General features: G+C 43.2%; 1 protein-coding gene across 20 annotated transcripts in view; it reads right to left on the minus strand.

Moving 5' to 3' along the window:
• Positions 1-17,582, minus strand: part of FBRSL1 (fibrosin like 1) — a 530,544-nt gene that overhangs the window by 376,111 nt on the left and 136,851 nt on the right. For all 20 annotated transcript variants that reach the window (XM_065692104.1, XM_065692101.1, XM_065692096.1 and 17 more), the window contains exon 2: positions 11,639-11,839. In XM_065692104.1, coding sequence (XP_065548176.1) covers positions 11,639-11,839 — 201 coding nt within the window. The remainder of the gene's footprint in view (positions 1-11,638; positions 11,840-17,582) is intronic.

Below are 17,582 nucleotides of genomic sequence, written 5' to 3' on the forward strand. Positions count from 1 at the left end.
TGCAGAAGGGTTTTGGCATGGACAGTTGAAACACCCACATGCTGCCTGAACGAAAAGCTTGTTCCCAGAGTCCTGTTCTTTCTGAGCGACAGCTAAATGAGACTTTTCTTTTGATAATACAGGCCCCATCTGCACTGTAAGTTTCACCCCATGAAGACTGAACTCTACCATATTCCCATATTAGAACAGCGACAATATCTCACCCCACACCATGGCTGGAGCAGGCTTAAAACCTGGCAAAACTCCAACCTCCACATTTCATATGATCAGAATAAAACTCCCCCTAAAGTAACAGAGTTCATCTCTGAAACCCCAGAAGCCACCACACATGTAATTAGCGCACACCTTGGTGTGGTACAAAGGCAAGACACGAACAACAAGCATGGGCACAAGGAACTGTCGCAAGCTTCTTGAAGGAGCAAGCACTCCCTCTCCACATCTCTGGTGCCATACCCTGTCACAATGTTAATCCATCTGTCTCTTTAAGCAGAGACAGCACCGCCACTGACGATGATACGACAGTGACAAAGGAGGGCTGAAATTCAGACCAAATTGTTATTCCCCTCAGCTAGGCAGTTATGCACAAGAAACACTGCTTGTAAACACTTCTTTGTCAAACACTCAATTACAAGCTGCTTTATGAACAAAACGAGCCAGTCGCAAGGAAAGCAGGAGAGGCAAATGGGGGAGTGATGTGCAATGGCATGCAGCCATCACACCACCACATACTCGGCACCGCTCTGTCCATGCTGCCAGCCCCTTGTGCAGGGCAGCACAGACACGCGCTGGGGAAACACTGAATTCAGCTCTTCAGAATGGGGTTCAGGTTTTGTGGATCTTTGTTTTCTGCTGAAGGGATTATTTCCTATGTGGTAAGCAAAGAATAACTTCTGTATTTTTACATTATTGGTTTTGGCAGTATGCACATGGATGAAAAAGAGCACATGTACAAATGAAGAACAAATTTTAAAAGCCTCAATTCAGGCAATGCTTGTAACACAGCTATCTTGGTTCATGTCATCCCTGTTTACACCTTTATACACTGAAATTGCTAATAGGAGATGAAAATTAACTGGAAGTACATTTATTTTTCATGTTAAAGCTGCAGATGTACTTCACAGCAGCCCTATCTGACCAGCGAAACTATCTCCATCTTTGATTTTAAAACACGGAGACACTAACTCCAAAAAGATACCCATGACTGACACTATAACCAATAAATGTCATGTTAAATTACAAAATGTTGCCCTACAGCCACTCCAAAGTTTTGAGAACCAACAAGAAGACAAGTTTATGAGATCCAGCATCACCTTCCAGGAGGCTGCAATATTACAGCATCAGAGGACTATTCATCATAGCACTGTTATTTTAGCTGCCCTGGACAGCATCCACTACTTGATCCATTATCTAGTCCCTGGATTCTTTTAGCAATATTATTCCAGTAGATAAGATTTTGTCTGGAAAAGGCTTTTCCCTTGTTTTTACTATTCAGTGTCCATGAGTCACGCAGGGCTGTAATAGGAAACATTAGAGTGCAAAATGAAACCTATTACTAGCCTTCAACTTCCAACTTGCATTTTGGATTTGAGTTCAAGGAAGAATCGAGCCTGTGCTCCTTTCCCTCGTGCTGAAATCAAAGCCTTTAACCAGAAGAAAGTGGAACATGGAAGGAAGGATGAAGACAAAAGATTAGTTTTTAAATTAAGAGCAGCACATATTTATGTAATTGACTTTAGACACTTATATTCAGAATGCAGCAGCCACACATATTATTTTTCTTTGTAATCTCCACAACGCCAACTGCAAAGAAACAGAACTGAGAGGAAGCTACCAGAAAAAGAAGGGGAAAAGACCACTGAAACTGTTACATATAATAAGAATTTATAAGTGTAATTCCTAAACTTAACATCTGAAATACCCTCCTTGATAGGATATTTGTTTTTCTTCAAACAAAACAGTTTCAAGGCTCGGCTTCAGAAAAATACTAGAATCAATTTACAGTGCTAACAGTTGCTACACATAGAGCATATTTCGACTGTTGAGTTAAAAGATACATACATACCCAACTATGCCTTAGGACTGCCTCAACCACTAAGCTTGAAAGAGCTTTAAATCTATCACAAACTCCTGCTGGCTTTACTTAATTCTTTAGTTTCTTTTAGACACGATGTTAGAGAAAATAGCATGGGTTTAATAGACTGATTTTGCCAGAGAAATAGTGCAATGGCATTCACCTGAATAGCTACTAGTAACCTTGCTTGAAGGTAAAAAATAAGTGCTTATTTTACTTAAGAGATGTCTCCAAACCAAAGACATGCTTACTCAAGCTGTGTATATTCTCGACAGTTCGTGTAAGCCATCCATCAGGCAGAAGTATGAAAATTAGCTCCCTTAAGAATCCACAGAGAAAAGAGGCTGAGGGATGTGGGTACCGCCGCCTGAGGCTGCAGTTTGCAAGGCGAGAGCAACCAAGAGGTGGAAAACAGCATCATCTTTGATATGCTTCCACGTGGAAAGCCAAGTGAGCTGGACCAGTGCCACTGAATGACTTCAGGCTAAGATTGGCAACTGCCGAAGTGATTCTGCTACAGCTCCTGGTTCACTGATCCTAGCAGTCTCTTGCAGAAATGGAGATCCATGGCCAGCAACAAGCAAGGACAATTTCTGCATCTTAAAAGTAATGGTATCTCATGACAAAGATATTTATTCTGCCTCAACCACAAATGACATTGGGATGTCATTTTTATGTTTGTTTCAAATCAGCTCAGATTTAGATTGGAGCTGTGCAGATGGTTTAGTTATTATACTGATAAGCATGCAGGAGAAAGAATATTGTGATAGAATATTGTCCATCTGCATCTACTATCCTTGTTTCACACACACAAAAAAAAACCCAACCTGCAATCATGCCAAAAGTGACAGAAATGTTCACAAGGAACCACACTCTACCTGCTGCCATTCAGAGACCTTGTATTTTACTGCAAACACTTGGTACAAGCCCAAGGACAGTTACTACAATCAGGTAACAGATCCCAAACCCTTATGCAAAGCTAGCCGAAGTATTAGGCAGCTGATGCTTAAACCAAGCTGGAATAACCCTTGAGACACTTCTTGTCCAAACCAGAAAAACAATATGCAAAAAGGCCATGGCTGCTTCAGCTATTTCTAGGTCCCAGCCTCTTCTGTGGCATCTGAGCTACGTCCAGGGAAAAGGGCACTACACAGCCCACAGGAAACCTGGAAAAGGCCCTATCTCACTGTCATGAAGAGATGTACAAGAGAAACCTCCAGCCAAGGCTCTGAATCTCTTCAAACAGCACACACTAGCAAGACTAGCAGGAGACAGAGCACCATTCAAACACTGCTGTGTTTCACCATTCTTCAGTTTGCTCAAATCACAAGATATAACACAAGTGCTCTATCTTAGTTCCTTCTCTTTGCCAAAAGAAAATATACAAATAAAACAACAACAAAAAGAGAGCAGGGAAGAAGGAAAAGAAAGAACGCTTTGTGCACTGTGCATTAAATTCAACCAAGGAAAACGATACAAGTGGTTATAGCTGCCTGTAAATTACTTCATGCAATTAAATCCCCCCTCTAAATTACAAATCGTTTAGCTCTTCTTTTATAACAATGTAACCAATGACCACCACCAACCTTTTTAATAGCGTCTGATGCCATATAAATTGTCAGCAATGACATTTCCTCTTTATTTCTTCTTTTCAAAAGAAGCCATTGTATGAGACTCATTCACAGCTACTTAGAGAACATCAACGAGAAGAGAGGATTGCTTTGTTTCTCTTTATTCTGCTCTTGTCTGAGACTATATTTAAGCAAATGTGACCTAAGGTCCTTATCAGTTATCTAACTGCAGGCAGAGAAGTTAAAGATGACCTGCAAGTGTTATATTATAACATGAAGCCTACAACTGGTTTGATTCTTCAATACACGCAATCTAACTTCCCTACACCACAGCAATGTCGCTTAACCACCTTTCTATTACTTGAATTTTCTGGCCTTTTTTAACTTTGACAACACCGGGAATGTCAGATCAAACCTTGTTTCCCAGGAAGGAGTCTTGTGAGATGAGAGCTGCTCTGAGCAGCTTCCTTCACACTGCTCCTTTTACCAAGTGTCTGTGTGTCTTGATTACAGAGGTCTGCTCGGGCACCTCACTGGGTCTGCAGCTATGGCATCTTCTCAGATGGGCAATGAGATGGTGACATAAGGCCCTGAAGACACTTGGGTTCAGCTCCACTTGTGGTAGTGCAAGAAGTCCCAATGCACTGGTAGCAGGCAGTGCTTTCATCACTGTGCTCTCTAAACCTGCCCTAACATGTTAAAGATGCCAGCAGCCACCTGGAGGGCTGAACACATTGCTTCTGCCCAAGTGCTATGAAGTGGGAGAGGTGAATGGGGACAGACAGGGAATTCTGGAGAAGAGGAAAAGCAGAAACAAGGAAGGTTGAAGTCAGTGCTGCAGGCAAAGCCTCAGGGTCCAGATCTAAGCACAGCAGGATCAATATCATCACAGCATTATGATCCTTAAATACAAGGTGGGGAGCAGAGCACATGTGTTGAAACACTGAATCCCCAGGGCCACCCAATCTTTGCTTCGTCTGTCACCCACCCAAGGAGGCGCATGGCAGCAGGGTGCTGGCCCAGGTAAGGCCTGCAGACCCAGCAGCGAGCCAGCATCCCCCAGGTCTGCTCCTTAGCTGGGACACACCAGAAGCTGTGCTCAGAGGTGGCTGATCCTCTCTGGGAAGATCAGGTGAGTCCTACAAGAGCAGGGACAAGTAGGGCACATTATAAGTACCAATATTAGCAAGTGAGGGTCAGCTATGAAAGGGAAACCCACTGGTACAGACAAATGAGTAAATATTTCACTACATTACTGAAAAAGATAAATCCACCTTCTCCTGCGAATAACACTTTCAGCAGCCAAAACACAGTTTACATCACTTCATTCAGAAAATAGTATTTGTGGTGTAGTGAAACCTAGCCTATGCTGTTTCATGCTTAAGCATTTGTCTTAAAACAGTTGAATCCCCCCAGTTCTAATAAACATGGTCTCCTCAATTTGTGTTTCCCTACCAGAACTGCAGAGGGTTTGGAAATCCATTTTTCCAGCTTAAGCAAAGGCCTTCTCCTGCCATAGTTCCCAGTGGTTTTATGGGACTACTTTGCAGTACTCCTCCTGAAGCACAGCATGTTGCAGAGATCTGTTATGGAAGCTGTGTTATAGCTCTTAAAACATGGCTGCAGTGATGAAGTTACCTGTGCCACAGCTGTAATGCAAACCTTCAGTGTCTAAGATTTGTAGAAGACTTTAAAGAAACACTGAACTAAACACACAGCAAAGCTCTCCCTCTCTTGCAGAGTGGGTTCTGCAGCCACTTCAAGAATCTTGATGAATTCCTGGATAAATTTAGCAGAAACAGCAGTTCTTTGTAATAGCAGGGTTTCATTTGGGAAATAAACATCCACCATTTATTTACAAAGGATTTTTCCTCCTCCTGCCACTGCTGTGCTATGCCCACTGCTTCCCCTCCACTTTGATGCAGAAAACAGAACACCAAGTGCCTAACCAGGACTTAAAGCAGATTTTTAAATTAGTTCCTGACAGTGCAAACAGATTGCTGTTGATTGAAATGAGGCTGATTTTAGGCCTTGGATTAGCAAACCTAATGACTAAATACTGTATTGCCCATTGCAGTACTTTGCACTGTTAGTCCCCAGTGGTTTCCCAGGCAGCTGTGAAGCCTCTGCACTGGCAGATTAGCGTGAGAGAGCAAGGCAAGGCCATCTGTGTCTGTGTGTGCAGCACTACTCAGCCGGAAATAAGGACCTCCTCCGAAATCCTGTGGGACAGGGCCCCCAGCACTACAACCTCTGTGAGAGCTTTGAAGCCGGCGAGAAACTGATCCCATGCTGAACAGCAAACACATACTTGAGAAGGGTTTGCTGGAGCAGGATCACACCTCAAAGAGCCTCCACGGGAGCAGGCCTCCAACACTGTCCTTGGCTCAAGCTGACGGGACTCCAAGCACCAACCTAAGCCACCTCCCGGGCTTGCAGACAGCCTGGCTGGAGTCAGTAGTAGAGGGACTTCACCCAGACAACAAGCACCATGTTAACAACCCAACTCTCCCAGGAATAATAAATGTGTGTTTAAAACTAATTGGCAGAGAGCTTTCATGTCCAAATTGTAAATTCTTGTACTTACAAAGGTAGAAATGGATCCTGGGTTTAAGCAATACATGAAGCAACATTTTCCTGATTAAAAGAAAATGGACTTCTTTTCCCTTTTGCTTTGTTGTTTAGTTTCAAAGAACGTTTAAATAACAATATCTGCTAACAAAAAGGGTAACATCAACTAGAAACAAAAAGAAACCCGTTTCTATAATTTCACTGTTCAAAAGCAGTGAAATGCAAACACCAAAGCAGCACACACCAAACCAAACCAATCCCCAAAACCCACATTAAAGGCAACCTTTCTTGCAGGCTTTTTTTTTTGTAAGTTGGCTGCCTAGAATTCATTTGCTTTATAGTCTGAAATACTGATGGTAACTGAGTAAGTTACTAATATGTTTAGACCCTCTCAGACACAGTTCGTTTCTAAATGCTACATTATTAAGTCATAGGACAGACATATCCATACCTGTCCTCTGGCCTATAGACAAAGGCTCCAAAGGTTATTCTCCTACGTGGCTGCAGAACCTCAGCTAAGAAAGGTACACTTCAGGCTCTCAACTCTGCATCACCAAAGGAACAGTCAGCCTCCAGCCCACAAGCAGCTTCAATGCATGTCTGAGTCTTTGATTTATCATTTACCATTATCCGGAAAAATAAAAATCACGCAGCTACATGCTCCCAACCATCAGCACAAGAAGCATGATGCCAAAGGAGATTTCCCACCAAAGTACTTCATTAGCCAGGTATGTTTCTAGACCATTACTCTCTTGGTAAGAGCCCTATAGCCTTCTTTCAGTACCAGCATCACACACAAAATGAGGCTAAGGCTATGTAATTACTTTGAAGACAAGCTATCAACTTTCACCTAGACATCAGAAGAAACAACACGCATCCTAGATGGAAAAGGCCTTAGTGTATCACCTTCAGCTCAGATCAGCAGTCACCCAGAGCAGGGCTCTCCTAGGGGAGCAGAGAGGATGTTATATTCGTCAGTGAATGTTGGATAACAAGCTGGTGAGCATCACAGAAAAACCCCATGAATAGGTAATCAAACATGTTAATGTAACTCAGCAGTTCCAGTCCAGCAAGAGCCACAGCAACAATACACATGAATCATCAATAGTGCTGAGCAGTTTGACGAAGGCTGGGGAGTGAATGAGACACAGGCATTAACTCTGCTTTCCCTCCCTCCAGGAAGCTCTACTGAAGTCACAGAGATGTCACACCTTCAGAGCAACGTGACAGCATTAGCTTTCCTGCCCCTTCCTCCCATGCTCCAAACCCAGCAGGCTATTTATGAGCACTAAATACGTGCTACACCACCCTGTTCTCCTCAGCTTCTTTGAGACTCTTCCTCATCTTGAGTGATTTAAACAGTGGGTGAGAAAAGGAAGGAGGAGGTGTAAGACACTCATCTTCGTGACAAATCACTACTTGCAGAACAGAGTGTTATTACAGCCACATTTAACATCTAAACATATTCAATACACCATGATGTTCCCGAGCTGACTAACCACAGAGCTTGAGGTTAAACTAACTTGGAAGTATCTGCAACTCTTTCCCATTACTCCAACTCCTTACAGAAGGAGGCCAGCCCATTTTTAGTCCATGCACAGAAAGGGCAACAGGTCCCGAAGCTCAGAAACCTCCCACTGTTCTGCACCCAGGGTGGCCCCGGGCTGCTCATACATTCAGAGGAATAAGCAACTCCAAGAATGAACCCAGAAAAGAGAAAACAGCTGAGCTAAGGCTAATAAAAAACAGACTCGGAGCTCTAAGGGTGTCTCTCACAAAACTAGATTGACTTAGGACAACCCAAGGAAGCAAAACTGGAACAAAGACGTTTCATCTTATGTCTACCTCTTACTTCATTTAAGTGAATTATACACCCAACTATCAAGGAATCTTTTACAGAGGTGATGGGGCCTTCTCTCCATATCTGTTGTTTATTCTGATTGTAGAGCAGCAATTTCAAGTCAGCCCCTTTCCCTGCACAGACGTGCTGAGAACAGCCCCAAATCCTAACAAATCATTGGCCAAAAGACTTACCACTACTTGAAATGCCCTTTTCCCACCCCTGCAAGGTTACAGTAGCAGACAAATGTGTTTGAATGCTGTTTATATGCAGTTGTAATAATAGGCTGGAAAGGACAGACTGGCTTTTGCAACTGACTCTTCCCCACAGCCAGAGGTACAACAGGACCAAATATTCAGGAGCAAATCGTAGTCCGGACGCTTTGTCAAAAGGAGTGAAGTATTAACCCAAATTTCTAAACAAAGCAGACAACCTGGCACTCCAATCAGCTTGCCACTTCGCACCTCTCTATAAGGATTAGCAGAATGCCAAAATTCTAATGCCCAATTTGATTTATTGGAGGAGGCTCTGTAGATAAGGTGACGATTCAGTGAATTGCCTTGTGAAGAGAAAGGATGAGAATGTAAGGAAAGCACCAAATAGAATAGTAATTTCTAAGCAACCTCTCAATATAATTAGCATTAATTACAGTAAGCTTTCCAAATTAGGTATAAACCTACGTTAAATAAGACGGAGATGCAAAAATCACCCCCAAATTCCAGGAAACTTCATATTACAGCCAATTTGTCTAGACAGCTTGGCAGGAAATGTCAGAACTCTAGGTGTGAACTTTGTGGGTATTAAAAAAAAAGTAAAAATTATTGAACTTTGCCTATATCATTTACATAATGAGTTTGAACTAAGAATAGCCTGGTTTATCCAGCTTCAATTTCCCTGCTACTTCCATCAACCTTACAGACCTGCAGACTTGTCTGCTTTTCACAACTCTATCAGTAGGGTAATAAAAAGTATTTAAAACCCCTCCCTTTTCAATAAAAGATGAATTCAAGTGTGTCTTGTTTAAAGAGGCATCATGTATTAATGAGTCACTCATCACAGGCTTTATTTTTTATACTCTTTGTGCAAATCCTCAATCTTTTTGGCGTTTGGTACTTATTCTTACAGGGAAAGAAAGATTAAATAACGAAAGATGAACTCAGGTTTTCATTAATATGGCAGCCAATATCCTATTACATCATGACGGCAGCCCAATACTAGCCAGAAGAAACAGGTAACAAAGTAGGTAAAGATGTCCTCAGTTTTCAGAGCTGAAATACGAACAATCTAAATGCCTGGTAAACTGAGGCAGCAGCATATCATAACAGAACTTCTACCCCAGAGCTTTCTAAGGAAGCATCATGAAATCCCCCTACTGGCCACAACTACTTGAAACTTAAAGGTGTCACTACTAACAACCCTTCCCTCCTCTGCAGGGGGTGAGGAACCAGCTGCCCCCAGCTCCACGGAAGGACCTCCCCACTGTCCAGCAGGGCACAGCCTCCCACATCCACAGCACTGAACTCCTGCAGGGAAACACTGCACCTGAAGGAACAACTCTCTAACCCGTGGAAAGGCAGTTATCTACTGAAGGCAGGCTTTCATGTTAGAGATATTCAGGTGGCAATCAAGACCTAATGACCTCCCACAGCACTCCTTGTTTCCATATTCCAACTATACCCACTCTCAGTTGCATCAACATGAGCATGTGTAATGTTACTCCTCAGACTAGAGCAGAGAGTGAACCAGCTCCATGTATGCTTTGCAAGGGTCACTGGATTGGTGTTTGGGGCTTTTTCACATAAATAAACCCTCCTGACACAACAGCAGCTTTTAGAGGCAGAGGAGCTGGTGAAGCACAATATCACAGTCCTGAAGTAAGCAGCAGGCAGCAGAAGCATCCAGCATCACCATTCAGCACCACTGCTTCAAAACACTCTGTATCAAAGCCAGGAACTTCTGGCGAAATACGTGCTTAGCATTTTGTGAGTTTAGATGCCAAAAAGAGGACCCTATTTGTTCAAACTTCCTTCAGAACTAAAATGTGCATCTATTCACCCATAATAAAAAGTAATTTTAATTTGCACAGAGTGAACAGTTGTGTGCAAACTCCTTGCACCTGTAACCAGAGGGTACAGGGGGAATTGAAACCCTATCACTCAATTACTAGGAAAAACAAACAAGAAACTCAATACATTTTAACTACATATACCCTGATGAGCCTAAAACCAAAACATTTGGTATCGCTCTGGGGAGTTAAAAGAAAACAAACCTGGCAAATATTTTACTAGGAGTGCACAGTTACATGATTTGCTACCTAAATGTTTGCAAGCAGAAAAAGTACTGACATCTTCACTGAAGTTATTCGTATGGAATTATTCCTACTATTCTTTTTAAATCAAGAAGAAAACAAAAGCCTCCTAATTTGTTAATGAGTGGGGCCATGAGCAGACCATTAGAATTTCTAATGTTAAATGTGATGGGCCCTTCTGAACTAATATGCTACAAAAGATTGTGTGTGGTGGTGAAGTTCTGTGGGGGGTTACATTAGGTAACCTTAATGATCCTTTCAAACCCTAAAATATTCCAAGTCTGAAAAAACATTGTCAGTAACTGAACAGTTCAATCTTTCACAGTCTGGCACACACACAGAACTAGGTTCACAGAAGTGAAGGTATGCTTGGGTTAAACAGCTCTTTTCTCTGCATCACAGAGAACAAAAGTACTTTTCCATCAGTGTACTTCTTAGCACAGAACAAATGCTGGAGGGTCAAGTTCACTGCTCTTCCCACTGGCTGCCATTTGGCACCATGTTAACAGACAACTGGGAAAGTGTTTATTCATAGCTATATGCTGCTGTGCCATGTGGATTTCAAACCAATGAACGCACACTGAGTCACCAACAGCTCTCCCTGCTGAGCAGCAGTTAAGTGATAAACAGCCTGCCAGGCATACTGCTTCCTCTTTGTCACCTCCTGGATCTCCACAAGCTGTGGTTCAGATGGGAGCCCAAAATCATCCCCTCCAGCATAACTCTTCATTCATTAATGCTCTACCACATTTTAGAAGGGCACAAAGAAAAGACTCCCCAGAGCACAACCTCCTCCAAACTGTCTTTCCACCTAAAATACCCGAGTATTTTCTCTTTCTCAACATACTGTTTTGGGGCCACATGAACTTGACTCATGGGACAGACACACTCATGTTTGCAACTTCCAGGCACACATTAACAAGCACATCTTCCTCAAAGAAGGCTACGGTCTGACTGATGATTTTTATTTGTGTTTAAAATTGTAACAGCCACAAACTAATGATGTGAATTACCACACTGTCTCAAAGCTGCAGGATACACGGGAGGTCTGCTCCTTCCTTCCTACATTACCCAGTACATCTGATCTTCCATTTTAGCTTATGAAACTTCTCCACAACACAGGATTTGTGCACATAGCCAGAAGTCTTGTAAAAGACATTGTTTTCACCAGCACAAGTTACCAGAGAAGCTAGTCACATTAACACCAACCTTAGACAACATTTCACAGTGGCCAATGCCACAGTACAGTCGCTACAAATGAGAAGTAATTTCCCTACCTGTTTGGACAGCTTCAAGGGGAGCTTCTTCTTCATCCGTTCTTTGCCTCTCTCTGCCTCTCTCTCCGAGCTCCCAGCATCATTGTTATGGCCATTTTCACTTGGCTCAGCAGAAACACAGTTTTCAGATTCTCTAGGTTTCTTTCCTGGATGCCTCTCCCATTTCTCCTTCCGCTCCTGAGGCTTTAGTGACATGTCCTTCTGTAAAGGAGGGAAAAAAATAGTACGTTAAGTTCTCTGAGACTACTTTTAAGCAATAAGCAATATAAATATTGAACAAAAACACAAACAAGACAGCGTGTTCTTTCCAGAGATGACTTCAGATTAATTAGGCACACACAATGCAAACAGTAATTTTAGATTAGATTAGGATGAATACTCTCCAGGCTATGTGTTTGATTAATTTCAGAGATGCTGGATCTGGTTATGAAAATGAGTTAGGTTCAGATTAATTCAGAAACCATACGTCAACAGCACATGAACAAATCAGCATCCTAAAGGAAAGCCTTTAACTGTTCAACTGAAACAGAGGTGGGTTTTATTTTGCTTCTGATCTCAGAAAGCAACATATCAGCCCCCCTGGGCCTGACAGTCTGATTCATGGTAGCATTCATATGGAGAAATGCACTTCTAAAGCTTACCATGCATTCAATAAGCAAGCTGAGATCAATGGGATCTAAACACATAACAGAGGTTGAACACTTCCAAGTGTTAAGTGTCTGCCCTGAATCAGGACTATAACATACAATCTAAGCACACTTTAAAAGCGGGTATGTCATGTCAGAATGATTAACATCGGAAGTGAGATCAGAGAAGGGAATTACTACTGCTATCCCTGGCATCTTTGAGGACTGAAAGCTGAACTCATGGTGACAGTGTCAAACTCTCCCCCTACACACACCACTTAAAGAGAGTTTACGAAATAACATGCCAAATCCCTATGACGTTAGTTCACAACAGCTAGATACATTTTTTCCCCCCAATGCTTTTTTTTTAACTGCTCCAGGGTAAAAACTAAACTCTTTTTGAAATGTTCCACAGGATCTCTATCCCAATTAATTTTTTATGAGAGGAAAATATATCAGATTAGGAGATACTTTGGAACGCCCTGTTTACCATGCCAAAATTTGTCAACTTCAGCCACAGCAATTTGTCATCTCCCCTGCTCTCAGTGCCTTGCTTCCGACTCAAGCCATTACATCATGGAAGGAACTCACAATGCAACTACTCACATTAACACACACACCTTCAGTACTGCAAAAGAGCTCATGAAAATCGTTAGCTCTCTAGTCGCTCCAAAACTAAAGCCCAACAACAAAGACAATGAGGAATTGGGATGAAATGTCCTGCTGACTGCTCCAGATTACTTCCTCCCCCCTCGTTTAATTAGGGAATTGACTGCCTCAGTGTGCAACATGCTGATTCCACTCCAAATCACTTGCTGCTTAAAGTTACCCTTCCCTGTGAAGCAATTTGATGTACTAACACTTTAGGATCACAGAGACACTGACATTTCGATCACAACAACACACATGCAGCTGCTTCCTAGCCCAACACAGGCTCAAAGACAATCGGCCAGTACCCAACCCCTAAACACCCTGCACAGAGGTCCTGTGGGTCTGGCAAGCTCCTCTTACAGCACATACATACACAGAAAATTGCCAAACCCCCAGAATAAAACTTCCATTCCAAAATTAAAGCCAGTAGCACTGTCTCAAAGACACAGAACACACCAGAATACAGATCAGCTCACCAAGGCCTTAAGTAATGAACGAGCAAGGAAAATGATTGTCTGGCATTATTCTCCATGAATGATAAAATGAGGAAGTCACATAAATGTTTAGTTGCTCCCTTTGGTTTTTAGCTTTAAGGTAACACACTAAACCACCAGCTTGAGATGGCACTTGCAGAAGGTCACATTGATTGTCCTATTTACTGGGAAGTTGCTAAGGTAGAAATCTAAATTCTAAACTAGTGCAATGGAAATGACGTGTGTTAACTGGTACTCATCAAAACATCAGAAACAGAAGTCACCAAAAACCTGCACTTCTTTATAAAGACAGATGCGGCTGCAACGTGACAGCAGACACACTGAAGATGCTGCATGAGGTGACAGGGGCCCCAATAAGGGAGAAAGCAGGAATAACCGCACCTGAAAGCACCAGCAAACAACTCGCTCCTGGCTCAGTGTGTAATATTCACTTTCAAAGATGTTTTCAAAGGCAGTAAATGGCCACTTTTGGTTTAAATTCTACCTGGCTTCACATGGTGACTGGTGACTCAATGCCTTAAGAAAAGCCTTCCCTTGGTGCCCACAGCACATTCACTGCAAGTTTTAGATAATATGCTTCACTGCATAACTAGTCTGGAAAGCTGTGGTTTTCCCCTTACTGAATCCTATAAAATTCCCTACTTAATAATTTAGCTTTTTATCCCCATTTTGTCTGAAGATTTAAAGCCTGTCTCATCACTGAGCTACTAGCAAAATTAATTCAGGGAATATAGTCATAGCTGGATTAAAGCCAAGGAAATAATGCATTCACTTGTAGTGCCACTTGCATCCAAGAATCTCAAGCACTTTCCAAACAGCCGTGAATTAAGCCCCAAGCCCTGGTAGCCAGGCTGCTGCTGCTTGTCTCCCGCAGGAGGCAGGCAGAGGGAGTCATCCTCAGCTCCGCAGCATGGGGCAGCTGTGGGGAAGAAGCCAAGTCTTCCTGCTCTGAGACAAGAAAAACTATTCCATGTTCCCCCCCACTTCAGCAGAGGATTCAGCTCAGAGGACCTGGCTTTTTCTGGTAACTGAACTCAGCTTCTCGTCACTGACAGAGGGTGACAGCGGGGTTGCTTTCTATGCTGCTAAATGCAGACCTCTCTGCAGCCTCAGGCAGAGAGCAGGAGGGGGCTAATGGGGTTTCTGTTCCTGCCACCTTTGTTTCCTTTCTATTTAGTCCACTGAAAGAGTCTTCCAGCAATTGCTCTTTTACTCAAGTTTATGACCTCCAAGTTGGGGACCTCAGTGCAAGAGCTTACTATTTTGGGATGTGCATCTGTGCTTGTGCACAGGCAATCGCTGGAAAACTTAAGCACATACAGAATATACAGTACATCACTGCAGTGAACAATGTTTATTGACACACCTTGACTTCAACCCAGAAATGCCAGCAGGGAGGTGAGACTGGCCTCCGACAAACTGCTGCACTGGAGCATTGCCCCCAGACAAGCCCAGACCAGCAGTTAGTTTTGCCTTTTGCACACCATGTAAAGCCTAAGGGCTCACATAATGACAATGTCTGAAGTCAGGCCCTGAAGTCAAAAGGTCTCCACATCCAGCCTTGCGGTTTCTGCCCAACCCCGGAGTCAGCAGACATGGCTACCTCTGCTGTCAGGGCCAGTAAATCCCCTTCTCCGAGGAAGGCTGGTGGATCCAGGCCCATTCTCTCTTCTCAGTTCCAGTAAGGAGATTGCCAAATTCTGTTCCAGAATATACAAAACTATGTTGTTCCTTATTACTCACTGCTTCCAGGGCTGTCTCCTACCTGTCCTCACTTAGGAATCTATCTTACACCTTCCAGGTCAGGCTGCAGCCTTCTGTCTGGGCTGCAGACGGAGAGCAGATGGTTCTAATTGGCTGCACTGGTACAGATAAGGAAGAGTAGGCCTTTCTTTAGAGCCTCTTTCTTGGCAGCTACTGCACGAAGCATACAAATTCCACCTCCCCATTTTCCTATTCAGATGCACAGATACCAAAGAACACTTCAGCTGAAAATGTAATTGTGGTACCTCCTTGAGCTCTACCTGACATTACTTGCAGACCCCTAGCTGTGGTGATGCACTGGCAAAGATCTCAGGACAGGCTGGCAACCCAAGTATGCAACCTCAGCTCTGCAACAGATTTTGAGAGTCCAATAAAAATCTGAGGTTTTTGATCGCTATTTAACCCAAGCTAAAGTTATGCAACTGCTCCTCTGCTTGCAGCAGAGCTGGCAGCATCCTTAATCACTTGGAAGACTCCTTCCTGAAAAGCCATTTTTCTTCTGTCACTGAGACACAGCTGCAATCTCCAAAGACACTCAAGGTGCACACACCACTCAGCGTATAAATAAAGCTGTGAATAATGCGGGTGCACAGCCCTCAGCTTTGGAATGAGACTGTTCTTACCCCCAAAATGCCACAGCAAGAGACTTCTGCACAGTGGACTCCATGCTGTTTGTTGGATCAAGAAATAATGATCAGCCCTAAAGGACCCTGATGCAAGATCCACATTCACAGCATCCATTGCTGGAGCTACCACTGTGTATTTGCTCAGCCCAGCTCTAACTCTGCCTTAATCCTCCAAGTTTACAGAGCTCTCAGAAAGCACGTGGGGGAGGCTGGGGTTGCAAATGCCTTTCGGACACAGGGAACACTTGCTGAACCTGAAAAAAGGTAGAAAACCCACACAGGTAGATGAAAAACCTCGAGCATGCTGCAGGGGTGCAGAGGACAAAAATACACCTACAGTTAATAAAATAACTACCCTCAGCCCTCAAGCATCCATTCAAAACTCAGCCCTGGTGTGAAATCAAGTCCATTACAAGCCCCTGTCCCCAGGGCCTGTCGGACATTGCAAGGCTCAAGCAAGGCCTGGTTACAGAGCTCCTGCCAGACGGCCTCTGCCAACTTCACAAGATTATATGGGCTGATTTCCCAGTAGGGGAACAGCCTCCAGCTTCTCTCTCCACAACTCTTCACTGCAGCACTTACTCCTTATGCTGAGGAACATGAAATATCCCACTGAACATCAAACAGGAGAAGGATCCACACAAAGGAAATAAAAACCCCACTGCTGTCTCTAAAACCGACCCTGCTTGTCCCTGTTTCAGCTTGCAGCTTCTCTCAGCAAAATAGCAATGGAAAAGCCTCTGAGGATCTAAACACCATCTACCCTTATATCAACTTCATCATGCAATTAGCATAGGGTTGTCAAATGTGTTTGTTTAATAGTTCAGGGAGAGATCCTGTCTCAGAAAGGAACTGAAACAGATTTATTTGTAATTAGGTTACTTTTAAAATATTTCTATTGACCTGATATCCAGTTAATAGAACAGCAACATAGAAACAAATGCTGACTTCATATTCTCGAGCTTTCTATGTAGACAAAGCACATTACAAATACAGACAGGACCACTACTAAGGGAAATCTGCTGTCCATTTATTTACATAAAGGTGGCACAAGAGACAGTAATTCAAACAGAAAGATAATATTGGAGATATACATGAGAAATGTACATCAAAGAAATTAACTTTAAGGCACGGATTTGAAGATGGGTCTGTAGAGAGAGAAACCACTGCAAGAACAGGAGCCAGCCAAGAAGAGTAGCCAACAGGCAAACAAAATGAGGTGAATAATAAGGAGAGGAAAAAAAAAAGGGAAGAAAAAAGGAATTGGATAAGAGGTAACTCTACCAGAGGGTATTGGTTAGGACCACACCAAGGTGATTTAATTTGAATTCAATGCGGTGAACAAGCAGCAAATGCAAGTGGAGATCTAAAAACGAGCAGAAATGCACTTGAACAGTGGGAGAGGAGAAGTTTGAGAGGTCTCTCCAGAGAGCTGGGAGAATGAGCATGCAGTAAGGCTGCTGCAGAGCTGGGACTGGCTGGCAGCACGACACAGCAGCTCCAGCTAGAAGGGCAGAGGGCACTCCGGGAGGCAGCCTGCAGCCTGCTGGAACCTCCAGCCGCACGCTGCCCTTCTTATGGACAAGAAAGTTGTCATTTTTCCTCCAATATAACACACACTTGGTTTACTTCCCCTCCCTCTCTTCTCCCCCCACTGCAAGCTTCACTGAAGATGTAACTCTAGCCTCAGCCCTTCAGCCAAAGCCACCAAAGCATTTTTTAAAAGGCAAAAAAAATTATCTAGATTCAAAGTGACTTTCTTGCTTTGACCCTACATTCAAGT

The sequence above is a fragment of the Lathamus discolor genome, chromosome 12, assembly GCF_037157495.1.
Source record: "Lathamus discolor isolate bLatDis1 chromosome 12, bLatDis1.hap1, whole genome shotgun sequence".
In the NCBI taxonomy this organism is placed as follows: domain Eukaryota; kingdom Metazoa; phylum Chordata; class Aves; order Psittaciformes; family Psittacidae; genus Lathamus; species Lathamus discolor.